The 16892-nt window shown below is 41.2% G+C and overlaps 1 protein-coding gene across 3 annotated transcripts in view; it reads right to left on the bottom strand.

Moving 5' to 3' along the window:
* The window catches only part of tns1b (tensin 1b), a 202965-nt gene that overhangs the window by 154031 nt on the left and 32042 nt on the right, over nucleotides 1-16892 (bottom strand). The window contains exon 1 of one of the 3 annotated variants that reach the window (XM_061723872.1): nucleotides 5894-6252. The exons of the other annotated variants lie outside the window; for them this stretch is intronic. Within the exon in view, the coding sequence (XP_061579856.1) occupies nucleotides 5894-5974 (81 nt within the window). The 5' untranslated portion in view covers nucleotides 5975-6252. Of the gene's footprint in view, nucleotides 1-5893; nucleotides 6253-16892 lie in introns of those variants that run through there. 3 annotated transcript variants of the gene reach the window in all.

Here is a 16892-nt window from a genome sequence, read left to right as displayed (position 1 = left end):
TCAAAAAGTTGGAAAAGTTAAGCTTTTACCACTTTGTACTGCCACATTTCCTTTCATAAAAATTAAAATACACTCCAATATTAACGACACCGAGAGATGAACCCTTTCAGGTGTTATTTTGTCCCACAATTTCTTTATAAATGTGTATGTGTGCAAAAGCACACGTTCAAAATAGCATCAATTTGTATTTTTTCCAAATTCTCTATCAATGCTCTTTTGAGGAAATGTCAACAACGGCAGGCCAGTCCCTTACAAGTAACCTTTTCAATTTCCAACTAGTACCGGTACAATTAATATTGATGTTATTTCAAACAGATTGTGTCAACAGCTCCAGAAGATCTCCATTTGTCAACAAATTTTTAGGTAAATAATTTTTCCATGTTTCTCCATTCACATGGCATAAACACAGTACATGATTCAAGGAAAGGTTCGGTTTGGTCCAGGCAAGCGTGTTAGCCTCAAATGGATAGCAGGGGTCTCCAATCATCAATATGGAACTGCATCAAGAACTGTATTCATCAAAAGCAAAAGTAAATGAGCTTGAGAGGTCTTTGTCATGAGAGGCACTATGATACAAATCTCATTTACATATGCTATTTGGAACTTTTTTGTATGAAAGAGAAGCCTTGCGTTAAAAATGTCTGGTGTCAGTTCAGTTCAACTCAGTTTATTTGTGTAATGCCAATTCAATGCTAATTGAGCCTAATTCTTTCTTGTTCATTACTGTTGCATTTACATAATGTCAAATCTTATAATTTAGCCAATTTAAGGAAACCAGAATATCAAATTTAATTGGAGCTTAACAAGCGAATTTCGGGAGCAGGACCACGCCTCAACCACGCCTCCTCCGGCACCACGCCTCTTCCGGCAAACCTTCAAATACCAGCCTAACCCTCAGATCATCTTCGCTCTCGTCTCTGCACCCCTCCCCCCCACCCCTTTTCTCTTCTCCTTCTTCCCTCTCTTTCTCTACCTCATAGATTCCTAGGGGGTTCGTCGTTGCCCGGGCGCTGCGGCGGATTCCCTACCAGCTTCCCCACAACGCATCGACCGATCCATAGATCATCATCATCGTCATTGTCATCGTCATCGCCATCATCATCACCATCGTCATCGTCATCATCTTCGTATCAATAAATCATTTAAACGTATCCTGTTGATGGCGTGGTCCTTGCTAGTGAAACTTCAATTTGATGTAATACCCCATCATGAATGGGTGAGGGAAGTTATGCAGCAATAAAGAGATTACATTTTAGTAAGTTAAAATCTGTAGCAACATTGAGTTCTTTGGGTTCAGAGGGATCTAGGGTGGACCATCATCTCCTGGAAATGTGTATTGTGAGTCAGACTGGCCCAAAAAACAAAAACTACCAGATTGTTGTTAGCAAACATGCACAAAAGTCAATAAAACATTTTTGTAAACTTACTGACTGTGGTCTACAAGTTAATACCCACGAAACTAAAGTCAGGGAAACTGAAACTCAGTTAAATTATGAATTCCAAATCTCCTTTAAGTAAAAACTACAAGACCATGGAAGAGGGAAAAAGGGCAATGTGCCCAATGAAGCATGCACAAAGCTGGGGGTCTGCTCAGGAATAAAAAGGGTGGGTGGGGGTACCGCAAAAAGCTAAACAACTCTCATAAATCAATTGACCAAGAGCTAAACTTCCCCCTTTTGTTACTAACAATATTCCAAAAGACACCAGCAGGAGAACACATGCAAAACGAGGCACATAAAGATGGAAATGGCCCAAAATGAATGACACAGGCGAGTCCCAGGCAAATCCATTATCGTGTATGTGTGTGTGGGGGGGCTCCACAGGCGCAAGACTATTCTCAAATAAAAGTTATTCTCAGTAACTTGGATTGAAGGAGATTGAAGGGGATTCAAAGTAGCTCCAGGGGCAAAGAAATGAGTGCAGCGAGCGTGCGAGTAAACACACAAAACATGATGTGATGGCAGGCAGAAGGATCTTTTCATCTTAGGGCTGGATGAAGATAAGTTCTTCCGTTATGATTATAGCACACGTGCTTGTTTTAAAAGGCACATGAAAACAATCCACATCAGGTAGAAAAAACGACTAGATGTGAAGTTTTTTCATATATTTAAGTTAAAACAACTAAGGTAAACTGACCTATTGTTCCCAAGATGGCAATATTACCCTGGGAGACCACGTTTTCAATCCAACTCTGATTGTTGATGAACTGAATGTACATCAATACGCAATGATAGTGATAAGGTTATTTTGAACCCTGCACCCTTACACCCCTTTTTCAACACCTTAAACTTTGGCAGACATCTCATCAAAATCAATCAATCAATCAATGTTAATTTATAAAGCCCTTACAACACACAGGGTGACCAAAGTGCTTTCCATTAAAATCCACATTAAAACAAAACAATTTAAAAACGACAAAAGCCACAATAAAAAAGGTGCACAAACAACCTGCTGTTCTTGAATGTCAAAAAGATTAGGATGCCCTTTCTGGTCCTTCCCTGAGCAGTAGGCTGGTGGAGGTTGTTTGATTTGTTTTCTCATCTTCTCTGAGAAACCTGATAAAATATCAGTAAAACCGTTTTTGGCATTCATCAATTATTCAAAGTGCTTCTGAGAGGAGGCACTTTTCTGAAGGTTTCCTTTCAAGGCCTCTTGTGCAATCCATGTTTATTTTGTACCTCATCTTTTGTGCAAAGGACATTCTGTTCATTTCCTCCATCTTTGAATGCAGTTCTACCATTCCTTATGTTTCCCTGAGAAGTTTTCTTCAACTTCTGTGCTGGAAATATATAATTTTAGCCAGGAGTATCCGGGCAAGAGAAGGCCCTCCTCTTTTAAGTCCAATGTTAAGCACCAGATCCCATCTAGTTTTTTAAGATGGCCTGTTTCCTGAATCTGTTACTCATTCTTTCATGTTCATATGCTTTCGATCTTTCATTTCTGCAGCCCAGACTCTTCATAATGGAATTTGCAGCTGTACTCATATACCTAGCTGCCCACGGACAACGTCTACAATATGTCCTTACAATGCAGATCTGGCAGACAAAATATCTCAGCATTTGATTCAAGTTCTGAAAGACTTTATTTAGGACCTGAAAAAACTCATATTAAGCAGGATATTTTCTATATTCATATATCACCTCAATGGTATATTGGTTTAACCTCCTGTGTACTTTCCAAGAACCGTTTGGTACCATCCATCCATTGTCTGGACCTGATTGAGTGCGATCAGGGTCATGGCGGGCTGCTACCTGTCATAGCTGTGAATAGGTGAGATGTGTGACATACTCTGGACACGTTTGTGATCTATCAAAGCCACACAACCATGTAAACTAAGGCATTTTAGAGCACATGATTAAAGCTCGTTTTTCTGCTCCAATGGGTCAGTGGAAAATCAGCAAGCGGTCAGCACTTGATCACTATGTGTGAACAACTCAAAGACTCATCAAAGATGTTCGCTGCTGCATCCTCAAGCTATGGGTTGACAGCTGATGGATATTTAACAACCAAATATCTGGAACTGTTGGGGGGTAATCTCCATTCCACCTACAGCCAATGAAAGAGTTAGGCATCGAGTGCGGTCACAGTGAAGAAGGGAATGCTGAGAGGGTAACTACTGTAGGTAGGTAATTTTTTTTTTTAACTCTGCGTCAACTCTCTGCAGCACAGAAAATACCCACCACCGGACTGTGCAAATCCTTTCCTTCACTCATGTTACTTGTCTTTCTTTGTCTTTTCGCACCATTGATTTCCTCCATTGGTTCATTTGCAAATAATCAGCTCCTGTTTTGCACATGGTTACGCCTAATTTTGCTGACAAAAACAGTATAAGTTTGGTGTACCAGTTGGATGACAAAGTCACTGTCAGGTAGGACTGTAAGACCATCCTTTGGCAGCAGTCATGTCATGTGAACAGCTAAATGACCTCAAGACTCCAGATTACAAAACAATGTGTGTAATCCGAACAGCCCAACAATCTACGAACTGAAAGCTACGCCGTTTAAAAGCGACCCAACACTCACTCAAAAGCTGACAAAGCATGACAAAAGCTACCAACAAAGGTGGAAAGCAGTCATCCCCTCTATAATAGCGACAGGGCAAAAAGTTTCCATGATGACCAAGGTGCCCTGTTTCTATCGCTGCGTACTGAACCTGGAACCAGTGTTCTCCATGTCTCCTGGACAGTAATCAGACCTGGGAATGAATATGGATGGTATCTTTTGCTCACTGACAACTAACCCTAATGTTACTGTCCATTATGAGGAGCTCCAGTGTTTTTAACCTGAAAAGTACCAACAAAAAAATAAGAAGGGATCATCCTCTATTACAGGACTGACCCCGAACATATAATAAGAGACTTTTTAATATTGGAAAGATGTGGAAGGATGGAGTATCTACAGCTAAAACAGTCCATGCAGCAGTTCAGAAAGCGTATAAAGTTGTCTTCAATCAAACCCTTATCTAAAAAGGAAAGAGGTGAGCCCAAATTAAAGAGGTTTCAGCACCAAACAAAGATCCGCTATTAACACAGGAGTTGAGATTGAACTCCGCCCTCTTAAGTGGGCTCGCTTTGTCATACAGTGCTCTGATGCAGTCAATCAGTGACCCAGAGCTTAGCTGGGGGGCTTTGAGATTCTTTTACGGCCCTCCCCTTTCACCTCGCCTCCCGCTCCTCAAAAGAAAGAATGGTAATTAACTGATGAAGAGCTCAGTAAGATTATCCAGTCTCCTCGCCGAGAGCGGCAGCTCTGCCAGCGGTGTGCAGTCATGTCCCAGAGGACCACTGCCAAAAGGGGGAAGGATGGATCTCAATGGTTGATTCAACTCTCCTCTTTCATCTTCTGTTCAGCTCAAAAAGCCGAAACAGCACTAAATTTGAAATGGGGACACTGTAAATTTGAGATGGGAACACTGTTTCAGCACACTTCAGAATCAGAATCAGCTTTATTGGCCAAGTTTGAACATGCCAGACAGGGAATTTGTCTCTGGTTATTTCGCTCACTGTACCCGGATTTAAATAGTTGCAAACAGTAAATAAACAAATGTGGCTAAATGTGGCACAAATTAGAAAAGATGGTCAAGTTTTTTTAGAATATCAAGACCACGAAAAACTAAAACACACATTTGGTGTGGACATGCACGTAGAAATACAGTCCCTAACTGACCACTTCACTATCTTCAGGGCACAGAAGTGCACACAAACAACCACTCACTGGGAGCGGGAATGCACAGCAGATTGAATTATACAGGAGAAAGCAAAAATAGCTGTGTCCCAACCACCTAGAGCGAGACAGGGCAGGACACCAAGGGGGCGAGGCAGTGGGAAGGGGTGACAAGAGAAGACAGACAGGAAGAGGGACTGACAGATATTTGACTGAAGCCAGTGTCAGATCAGATTTGTTTCTGTGCCATGCACAGAGTTGCAAAAAAATGTAAAGCAAAGTTCTGAAGAGAGAAAACAATGCACTTTTTTGTCTCACATTTGCACACCCTCTCATTCAGCTTCATAATATCGGCTTCATTTAAATGTGTCACCATGCCAAGGCCCCCCACAGCCGGGGTCCTCACCCTCCACCCAACCCCCGACACAGAGACCACCCAACCGTTTCCCTGACCGGCTTAACTTGATCAGGCTTTCTCAATGACCCACAGTGAGAAGAAAAAAAAACGCCACCTATTTTTATCAAACGAAATCTCCTGCAGAAAGCTAATTGTTTCCTTGTCACCCGACACACTGCCTTGCACACTGATGTTTCCCCAGTGACCAACACCGTTCACCAAAGTTTGAAAGACACCCCATCATCATTGCCAAGCTTTTGTTAACTTATATAAAGTTACATTTGTCCAATGTATTTATTATATTCAAAGAAATCCGATTTAAAAGTGGTCTTACCCAGAACATGCAGGACAGGCAGACCCAGGTGCGTGCAGGTCCAGCCAGAGCAGTCGGCAGGCTGAGGGACACGGACGGCATGGTGACGGATAGGAGTAATGATGCTGCTGCTACAGACCAGTCTGCTTCTTCATGTGGAACCCAAGCAAGGGAAAAGTTGTCCGGCACTGCAAAGCCATGACTATCCTGCACAAGAACAGTCCCTCCTGCTTTACCCCTGCTCCTCACTGTCTGGTTTGCCTTCTCGTCCTCTCTTGTCTCTCTGAATCGGATCCTGACTGCCTCTTTTCTCTGCTCGCTTTGCCTCTCCTTCCCTCTGTCGGGGAAAGTTTCACAAAGGTTTTTTTTTTTTCTTACTAAATGGGGGGTGAGGGGGAGCAGACTGCCTCTACCTCTCCACGGGAGTAAGGGGGGAGGGGGTAGTCCACTTATTATCCATCTCTTTTGCGCCTCCTCTCTCTCTTTCTCTCATCCCATGTCTCTCTCCCTCCCTCCTTAGCCCTTCAGAGTTGCACCACTTTTAATTTCATTCATTGCCTGAGCCCACCCTCTCCCTGTTCGTCCCCCCCGCAGCATCCATTGCCCCCTCCTCCACGTGTATTTCTTCATTGAGCCCAATTTAATATTTCATAAACACCATCTCTGCCTGTGTTCACCAAGAAGATGAATATCCACTGGCATTTCTCCTGACACCGCAAAATGCAATACTCAATCACTTCAGATGTGAAAAGAGCTATTTATAATCCTCAGGCAATCATTTGCATAGACACAAATCCCTCGACACACACCCCATCCAAGAATTGATGCTCAATTATCATAAGGTCTGAGTACCATCCCTGGGGTGGATTGCACTTACTAATCAGAACACCGCAATTAAAATGAGGTTTTCCATACTAGAGATTAATGTATGTATTTATAATTTTCTCATCATTGTTCAGAGGATTACCAACACGATAAACTTTATTTTGACACACCACTTCTTTCTGATAATGCTTTCAATCTCAGATCAAGTTTATTTTCCAGTTTCCAACACGATGCGAAGGAATCTTTTGTCTTTTTCTTTTTTTTATTCCATTGAAACAACACCAGCCAGTCAGACTCATTTCCACTTAACGGGGTACTTCAGAGCCTCAACCAACCTGATATTTCTAAACTACACAAGACTCAATATGATGTGGTATCAATGAGGTGACAGGGATATTCATCCAACTCCAAACAGTGCAAAAACAGAAGTTTACCCTGCACTAGATTTGCCACGAAATGTCATCCTTGGCAGGACTAGCCAGTTCTCTTTTCCTTGATTTCACAATGATTATGGTCATTTTTCTAAACCTCTAAACTAATAGTGGGTGTAAGTATGCAAGTAAGTAGTATGCATAAAGGTCCAGCTGCTATAGTTACTATGTACAAAGACCAGCATACAAGTATATACTGTATCCTGCTATGCATGGTACACAGTAATGCAGTTTAAAAACTAACCTGTGCCATCATTTACATGACCATCAACATTTCATCAGGTCACCACACACTAAGGCTGCATCCACATTAATACCATTTAAAACCTTAATTACAGTTTTATCATCCACACTGCTCTGGAAAAGTTGACCCCCCGAAAGTGGGAAAAATTTGATCCACTGTATTTTCACCTCTCAAACTGCGTTATTATATTTTTCCTTCACTCCATATTATAAGCATTATTACTGAGAAAGAAAAAAGGACAAACTCTTGAATCTTATCCACATCTACGCTCGGTGAGGATGGATGGTTGTGCGATACGCGTTTACGAGAACTTTTTCTGACACTGAGCCCAAATGCTAGTGTGACTACAGGTCAGATCTGTTTTAAACACCATTTTGGAACAAACACAGACGAGTGTGAATGTAGCCTAAACTATCTGCTTCCTTTCAGACTCAACACACTTTAAATAATTACCAGGAGGTCATGAGCCCTGGCGGTTTTAACACCTTGGACACATTCAGACAGTCTTGGCAGCATTAGTGATTTCCCCCGTCCATCTTATAGGCGTATTATACTATAGTTAAAAAAAAAAGTAGTACGAATAGATAAACAAAAGCAGCTGTGTGGTATCTGCTGTGGCCTCACAAAGAGTAATGACCTCTATTGTCACCTTCTACCAAAAGAGAAAAAGAACACATGGAGGCCAGGAAGTAGAAGCTGCTCCATTAAGTTCTCACTGCTCATCAATGACCATGTGTACCCCATGCACAACTCTTCATCCCTTTGTGCTGGATTTTCTCACACACACGCCCACACACACACACAAGCTTGCACACTTATCCTTATTAACCCCGACCTAACCTCTACTTACACCTTTTTCCTAGCCCAGATCAGGACATTTTTCCTTATAAAGACCCAGTTCTGGCCTTCGTGAGGAGAACTGGTCCCAACAAACCCTGTGTTTAGGTCAGAAGGAGCTACCCAAGACATTACAAAAACATGTAAACACACACAAGGACCCACCATCTACCATCCCACTACTTCCAGAAAACATAAACACATGTTATTTAAGCTATCGAATTCACATACTTATACACACACACACACACACACACACACACACACACACACACACACACACACACACACACACACACACACACAAACCACTAAGCATCTATGTCTTCGCTGCTCTCTCGCAAACATCTTCACATCTTCGTCACACACTGCAAATACACAAACCCACCTACGTGCAGATACATACAAACAGTGGTGTAAAGGATAAATCCCCTGGCATTTCCTGCAAGACGCCCCCACATAGACACGCTCACTAAAGGAGACAATGTTATTGAGAAAACATTTAAACCTAATCCCCACCGCTAACAGAAAGGTCTACACACACACCAAGTCGTGCATGTTTAGTTTTCTATATACTGCATTTTAACTGGCATTACATCCATTTCATCCGGATTGAAAAGGGCAAATGCCCTTCTCATCCACTTTACCCAGAATGCAGTTTTGTTCTGAAGTGCTTGTTTCATGGGACCAGATTTTGTGTTTTTCAAAATCATTCATAACATCAGCAAACTCAAACCTGCTGTATGCAGTCTTGAAGCAGTTTCCCCCTCACCAAGGAATGCGAAACACACTGTTTTAATCCTGAGCAGCTTTATAAGACAATAGATTAGCACCAATAACTAGTGAATTTAAAGCAGCACAAAGGAACTTTTGTCATTTTTAGCTCAACTGACTCCGTTGTAGGTGTGGGAGGGAAACCACTTTCATGACGCAGTTGCAGGATTACTCTCTTACTCAGTGACAATCATTTCTTTTTCTTTACCATTACCTTTTTGTGTCTTTTGATTGCCATTGCCATGATGCCCACTGAAGCTCTCTGACTGTGTTTCATCGTTGTTCGTGTGTGACGTACTGCTGTAAACTATACGCAGATGTTGTTGGGGAGAACCAGACCCGACGCTATGAGCTACTTTGGCTGGTTTTTGACAACAGTTGGGGTGTAAGATGGCAAGAGTTCAAAGACACTTTTCTCTTTGCTACCATTTAATATTCCCCTTTACATTTAAAGGTTGCTATGATAAAATATTTAAAAAAAAATAATAATAACAACAACAACAACAATGCCAAAGCTAGCCTGAGGTCCTGGGCCAATCCATTAAAACTAAAAGCAAATAACTTAGGCCCCGTTTACACGTAGCCGGGTATTTACAAAAACGGATATTTTCCCCTCTACGTTTTCAAAAAAATCCTCGTTTACACGGACCCGCATGAAAACGCTCTTAACGTCATGCAAGCCAATCAGAATCCTGGAAAAACATCAACAAATGACACGTGTGTAACTTCCAGTTAAGGCTGATTTATGGTTCCGCGTTACATTAACGCAGAGCCTACGGCGTAGGGTACGCGGCGACGCGCACGTACCTTGCGCGTCGCCGCGTACCCTACGCCGTCGATTTAACGCGGGACCATAATTCAGGCTTCATGCTGCTGGCTGACGCGCTCACAGGCTTGAATGAGCAGGAGGCTGGACGGGGGGGGGGAGTTACTTTTGAGTGTGACTTTAGAATATTAAACAGGTAAAATACAAGAAAATATTGACGGTGGCCAAACTAATTGTAAACACAGGTCGCACACATGACGCTGGTGAGTTTCTGGTGCATAATGTGACGTTCTGAAGCTTAAATCTCCGTTTCCTCCGTTTTCCTCCGTTTAGACGCAAACGGGAAAACGGAGTTTTTGAAAATCTCCACTTTGGCCGGAGTTTTCAGAAATGATCGTTTTTGGTGACTTTGACCGCCGTTTCCGTGTAAACGAACGGCCAAAACGCATGAAAACGCCTCCGTTTTTGTAAATACCCGGCTACGTGTAAACGGGGCCTTAGTCTCTAACAAAGAATGATAATTGTTTAATTCAGCTTCATTTTGCTAAAGTTTGCTAAAATGTAGAAGATTTCTGTGAATGCAGATTCAATATTCACTCTGTTAAGATTAACAATACCAGACTCATACAAACTTACAAACAGAGTCACAAAGTCACACAGATGCATATTCAATCCTGCAGCTACAAATCATTTTCTTTTGTCTTTCTGAATGCAGTTCAATCAGCGAAACTAGTCGTTCATTAGTACTGCAGAGTGCCGCATATCATGAAGAGGCTTCAGCAACACTATGGACTTCATTTACTCATTTTCACTGATCCATCTTGGTTTTACTTGGTTTGTTTCTCAACATCTCCTCCAGATGGTAACGTGGACCAGTTTTGGCTATTTTTAATGAAAGCATCAGCCCACTGGATGCTGTGCTCTGCTCTCACATAAAGCCATCATCTCAGCAAACAAGAGTATGATGAATCATTTAAAAAGATCTTTATATTCATTGAAATATTAACAATAATAAACACAGACTGTATACCCTGCTGTTACCATCTTTGTATCACTTTTTAAATCTGTTATGCATTCAGGTGCAACTGCAGCACCCACTGGTGGCAACTGAGTGAACTGAACTGCATCTAAATTCATAATCAGTATCTTCTCTAAATATATGTTACCGAAAATGAAATGTGTGAAAGTGTAAAAAACGTAAGTTTATAATGTAGAAAAGTAATGGGTGGCAAAATTTCAGAGGCCATTCAGACACGTCACATGCACCTCTGACACTGGCTGTGTCTGCTCTCGCTGTAAAGTAGAGCCGAGAAAGGACACAGACATTTTAACAATCACGAGACTTAACTTGTGCCAAATCATTGTCCTTGAAGAGAAAAGCAATGTTAAAACAGCAGAGAGGCATCGCAGCTGTGGAGCCTGCCACAATGAGTTCAGGAGAAATAAACAAATAAAGATGGATCAGATAAAAGACAAAAAGGAAGTGGGGACATTTTCAAAGACTTACAAGAGTTTGGGAGAAATTATAAAAAAGCAGATAAAGTAGCATCTTTTAAGCAAACAGATTCCCATGTGACTAAGTAACAGAGAAGATGACAGATAAGGAGAGAGCTAGGCGTAAACAACAGAGTGGTGTGTCCTGTCATCTTGGCTGATGTCCGAGAACCTGTTAGATGGAGGAGGACTTCACTTGTTGACAGAGAAAAAAAACACACTCCAGCTGGCCCCCTATGCGAAACACACATGCACGCACACACACACACACACACACACACACACACACACACACACACACACACACACACACACACACACACACACCCATTTTCACCCCTGACTCCCATCTGTTGAAAACAATACAGTACCCACGCCCTCTCTTTGGAGAGCCCTCACATGTACATGCACGTTTTTCCTCTGTTCTTTGTACAGCGTAACACTGAGAGGAAGGACCGTCCACCCAACACCAGAACATGCTGCCCCGTCGAAGCAACAATAACACTCGTGCATGGTGTGACACATTTCAGGGTGGCCAGGGCTACTCTTTGAAAACCTGTTGTTGGGTAATGTCAAAGGACAACATGAGAAAGCTCCAATCACATATATAAAAGCTCACATGTGCACATGTGAAAAAAAAAAACAGACTATCCAGTTGCGGGTAAGTCACAGTTAGACTAGAGAGGTGAAAGTCTGTAAAGACAAGCAGCGATCTAAAACTAAAAATGAATCTGTGACGGACTGGCGTCCTGTCCAGGGCGTGCCACATTTGTTGCACTGAGGGCAGATGGGATTGGCTCCGGAAATATGATTATAACCCTGAATAGGATTTACACTAATATGGAAAATGAATGGTTGAATGAACTTTTCTCTGCACAAGAGCAGATATTTGGGTGTCTGTAGTTAATAAAATGACAAAACCTCTGAAACAAAAACCCTGCCCCTTTCTTCAGGGCTGCCTTGGTTTGAAAATATGTCTTAAGAAGCTAATAAGATCTGCAAGTTTTTGTAACATCACACACCCAGAGGAGTGAAGTATTATCCAACTTCCCCATCTTCATCTCCACCTAAATTCACACCACGCTGCACTTGCTGTATCTTAACAGGGGGTGGGATAAAGCTGCACAGCAGAACTTAATAGAAACACACTCCTCAATAGAAAGAGTTGGAGCAAAGGCAAGTATTTGACTCCTCCAACCTAAAATAACCTAAAAAAAACTGCACAATTAAAATGGGAGCCGTTGTACTGTATATCTGTAGTATTCTAAACAAGGAAGTCAGAGATTTCATTAAGTTTTCAGGAAATAGTGTCAAGTGTTTAAAATAGGTGTCCAGGAGCACAATTGCTACTGGAATGATAGTGGACAAAACTACCTACATGCTTCCCTAAAAGTCTGTAACCTTGTGAGTGTGTGATCCACAGAGCCACTGAGAATTGTTTGTCTGCATTTTGATTTCCACTTACACCAGACAACAACAACAAAGTCAAACTGCTTGGCATTTTCTGCAGGGACACTGGGCATGTGGGTGAAGCCTTAAAATTTTACTTTCATTTGATAATCCATCCATCAGCAGAAAGTGGGAGGAGATAAAGATGGAGAAGCTGAATCATTTTCCCCTCATGATGCCCTGAGATGTCACAGGCTTCTGCAAATCTGAACCAGTCACTGCAGCCTCAAAAAACATCAAAAGGATATGTAATGTGGAAGTTTTTGATTTATTAGTCCCTTCAGACACCCGAAAAGATCCAAAAATGTATACTTTTTTGATATACAGTATATGTATATATATATACATACATATATACATAATATATATATATACATATATATATATATATATATATATATATATATATATATATATATATATATATATATATATATATATATATATATATATATATATATATATAAATAAATAATAATACACCTCCTTTAAGACAACTTTAAATTAGATTTCAGTCAAATATAACAAAAAAACTGAGGGGTATTGAAGCACAAGTTGAATGACTGAAAATGCCTCACTGCTTCTTAAGTCAGACCATAAAAACATTTTATCCTTCAGGGTGAATATATGAGCATGTTTTTTCCAAGACGCTGAGCAGCAGCTCGATCTGCAGGATTAATGGCTCTGTTCATCAGCACAGACCCACTATCAGGAAAAGCGCCAAGTCAAGTCAACCCAGCAATATCCTGTTGTTTGTGTGTATCTCGGCTCATGCGCGCATCCTAAAGTGCTTATCTCTCCAGCAGCAGGCCAATCACTAGATGAGCCTCATACAAATATTAAATTTCCACTGATTCAGAAACCACAAATGGAAATGTTGTGACATTCAGGGATGGATTCACAAATCACAGTAATGGCAGCATTTCACATTTCCTCCATATTTCCAACGTCTGTGATCTAAGGACAGTCTGTGCGATTCTGGTTTCTCTTCATTCTCTGTCCTGAGTGAAATGTCACTGAAAGCTGAAATATAACAGTGTAAGACATGCTAAGAGCTCTGTGAAGAAGAGGCCAGCAATAGTTAAGCTTTAAGCATGGACATATTTGTCTGACACATAATATGACAAACCAATATTTATGAAGCATTATGCTCCTTGTTTTAGCTCAGCACTATTATGTGCTTATATTTGCTAAATAGCACTAACTCTATCAAAGCTTGCACCTCCAGATAATATTCTGTGCAATAACAGAGCAATATTGGACTTGGACTCATGATTATGCAGAACACACAGACAAAGTCATAACCTCTTTATTTCATCTGTGCACTTGCTTTTATATATCCACTTAATGAAAAGTCAGGAGTCGCCGCTAACATTAAATTACCTTTCCTATTTAAAGAATAAAGACATTGGAGTCTGCCAGGGTTTATACTCAAATGAGCTAAAAATAACTTGCAATTTAAAATGTGTGTGCAATTCTTACAACTATTGTTAAGCCGTATATAATATCTGATATTACTTAGTTAGTTAGTTGCTGAAGTGAGTCGAGTGTGATGGATGGGACAGCTCCATCAAACCCCCGGATGGATGGATGGATGGATGGATGGATGGATGGATGGATGGATGGATGGATGGATGGATGGATGGATGGATGGATGGATGGATGGATGGATGGATATTTTTGGCTCTGTGTGCCTTCAAAATCAGTCACATGATTTCTGTGACTCAGTTAAATAGTTAATAGTTAAACAGTTAAATTAAGTAATAAACCATATTTAATATCGTTTTTCATTTTTACAAATATCCCAAAAGGTATGTTTTCCTCCCAGATATCTTAACATGCAGATAAAAGACAGTTTAAAACATCTGGATATTCACCTAAATATTTGCACGCCACTGGGCATGAAGTTGCACGACCCAGTCAGAGTTCAACAAACAGCTAATTATACTACATGGGACACACTTACGCAGCAACTATTTTAACCTTGTCCACATTTTAGAAAGGACCCATATAGCACTTATTACACATTTGTATGCCGTCTACTTACAGTATGTAAACCACTTAGTTTCTACAGTCACACACTTATATCCCCAAGAACACTTCATCATGCCGGGCATCAAACAGCCGACCTTGTGGATGCTGGATTACCTACTCCACCTGCTGCTCCATAGTCAAGATCGTGAACTGAGTAAATGAGGAATAAACAGGCTAACCTAAAAAATAATAAAAACACAGAAACTAGTTTAATTCAAGTAAAATGCATTTAAATGACCAGTTATACCTTGTTCTTGCTTCTCCTTGATTTCCAAAATGGAAAAAAACAGGAGGAGAAAAATTTTGCCCAACGAAAGACTGTGGCGAGACACCAGCCAAGTCCGCCCATTCTCTCCTGACAGCCTCTTTTCGTCCTCTACTGTAGCCCTTGTTTGCTCCTCACTCCCAGTCTCCCCTCCGTCTATAGCTTGTCCTTCACAATCCGTCCCCGGAGATGCAAGCAATCAAGCCCTTACCCTTAAAAAGAGTGATGGGATAGCTCTTTATCTGATTGAAGGAATGGTATGCTTTCCATGGGCTTCTCACACTGGAGACTCCTCTAAAGTGGGGCTGAGGTCATTCTTATAGGTGTCCTTATTTGAATGGCATCCCCACAGCATCCCTGCATCCTGTCTCCTCTTTTCTCTAGATGCTGCAGGATCTCCCATTCAAAGCACAGGGAGGGAAAAGATTAGGAAAGGGGGAAGACAGAAGTGGGCGGTGGTGGGATGGGTCAAACAGAGCCGTCTACTATAGAACGAGGCACTTAAAGTGATGGAAAAAGAGGGGGCAGGGGTCAGCAATTTAATGCAGAAAAGGGGGGCGGTGTAATGTTGTAGAGCAACGACAGAACAATGAATCTCTGATGTGTTGGGTGGAGTAAATATTAATTCTCAGCGTTTGAAATGAAGCATAGTATGATGCAGATACTCAGCTTCCTATTTGTAATCAAAAGCTGAGAAGACGAGACGTGCAGACTGAAGTTGGATGAATAGAGTAAAAGCAAACAAGTGTGTCCTGGGTGCGTACATGTACTGAGTGAAGTGTGCTGTTGCATCTGTTTGTGTCAGAGGGGCGTTAATCAAGACTGGCAGTCTCATACCAATCAGTAATAGTCTCTGCAGTCTCAGAGCCTGTGCTCCGTCTGAGCTGCTTGTTAGTGTTGGAGCTGAGGTCTACGTCAGAAACACAATTTATGCCGCACATTTGAACGAAGTGGATACCAAATTATATAAATGCCTCAAATGGTATTTTTCGCAGTCGAGTTATTTAACTGTGCTTTTTACAGGATTCCTGATTAAAAGGGACTCAGAATTTGCCTCTCCTTTCTGGCAGGAGTCACATGAGGTAAATATATTATTGAACAATAAGATCAGCCTGGGGCAGTTCCCATCTTTATGTATTTCCAAAGAAATGCGAGGAAGCTTGTGACTTTTGAGTGAAAACACTGAAAAATAGGTCTTGTGCCTTATTTGTGTGTATTCTTAGCCGTCTCCTGTGTTTTTTTGTTGTGGTTTTTTGTTGGTTTCTTTTTTAAGTTCACTTGTGGTCAGCCTTTTCTCAATCTTTACATCTTATATATACATTGACTCTTTTACTGTTGTATGAAAACACCCAGATAGCAGATACAGATACATTTGGCAACTTCAACTTGGCACTGAAAAGTGTACCTTGGGCCAGATGTGATTCAAATTGCAGTTTTGTGGTCCAAAGGTCATGAGCTGGGCTTAAATTGGGTTGTATGGTCTACATGTGACCCTAACAAATTTCACATGGGTAATGGAAAAGTTTGTGAGGGCCAGTCGTGACCCAAAGTCCCTAAGAAAATGCAGATGTGCGAGATATCTAATAGGTATGTGGCTGAACTAGGGCAGACACATTCACTGTTATTCTTTTCTCATCAAACAAGGCCCGTTGTTGGCCAAACAAAGTTGCAGATGTGGTTTCATGTTTGGTCTAAATAATCTTTGCTATAGGGGTAGCAATATTAAGTGCTTGATGGAAAGTGAAGTTGTGGGCACTTGCAGTGATGTAATTAGGCTTAGAACCCAAAAATGTTAATATCATGACATTTTGGTATCAAGCAGCATAGGCTTGCTTTTGAATTTTCTGCTGATTGCAGCCTAGAAAGTATCTCATCTTTAACATGAAGAATTCACTATCATT

The sequence above is a fragment of the Cololabis saira genome, chromosome 6, assembly GCF_033807715.1.
Source record: "Cololabis saira isolate AMF1-May2022 chromosome 6, fColSai1.1, whole genome shotgun sequence".
Lineage (NCBI taxonomy): Eukaryota > Metazoa > Chordata > Actinopteri > Beloniformes > Belonidae > Cololabis > Cololabis saira.
Note: the sequence above shows the minus strand (reverse complement) of the source record. Positions and strands in the feature narration are given on the sequence as shown.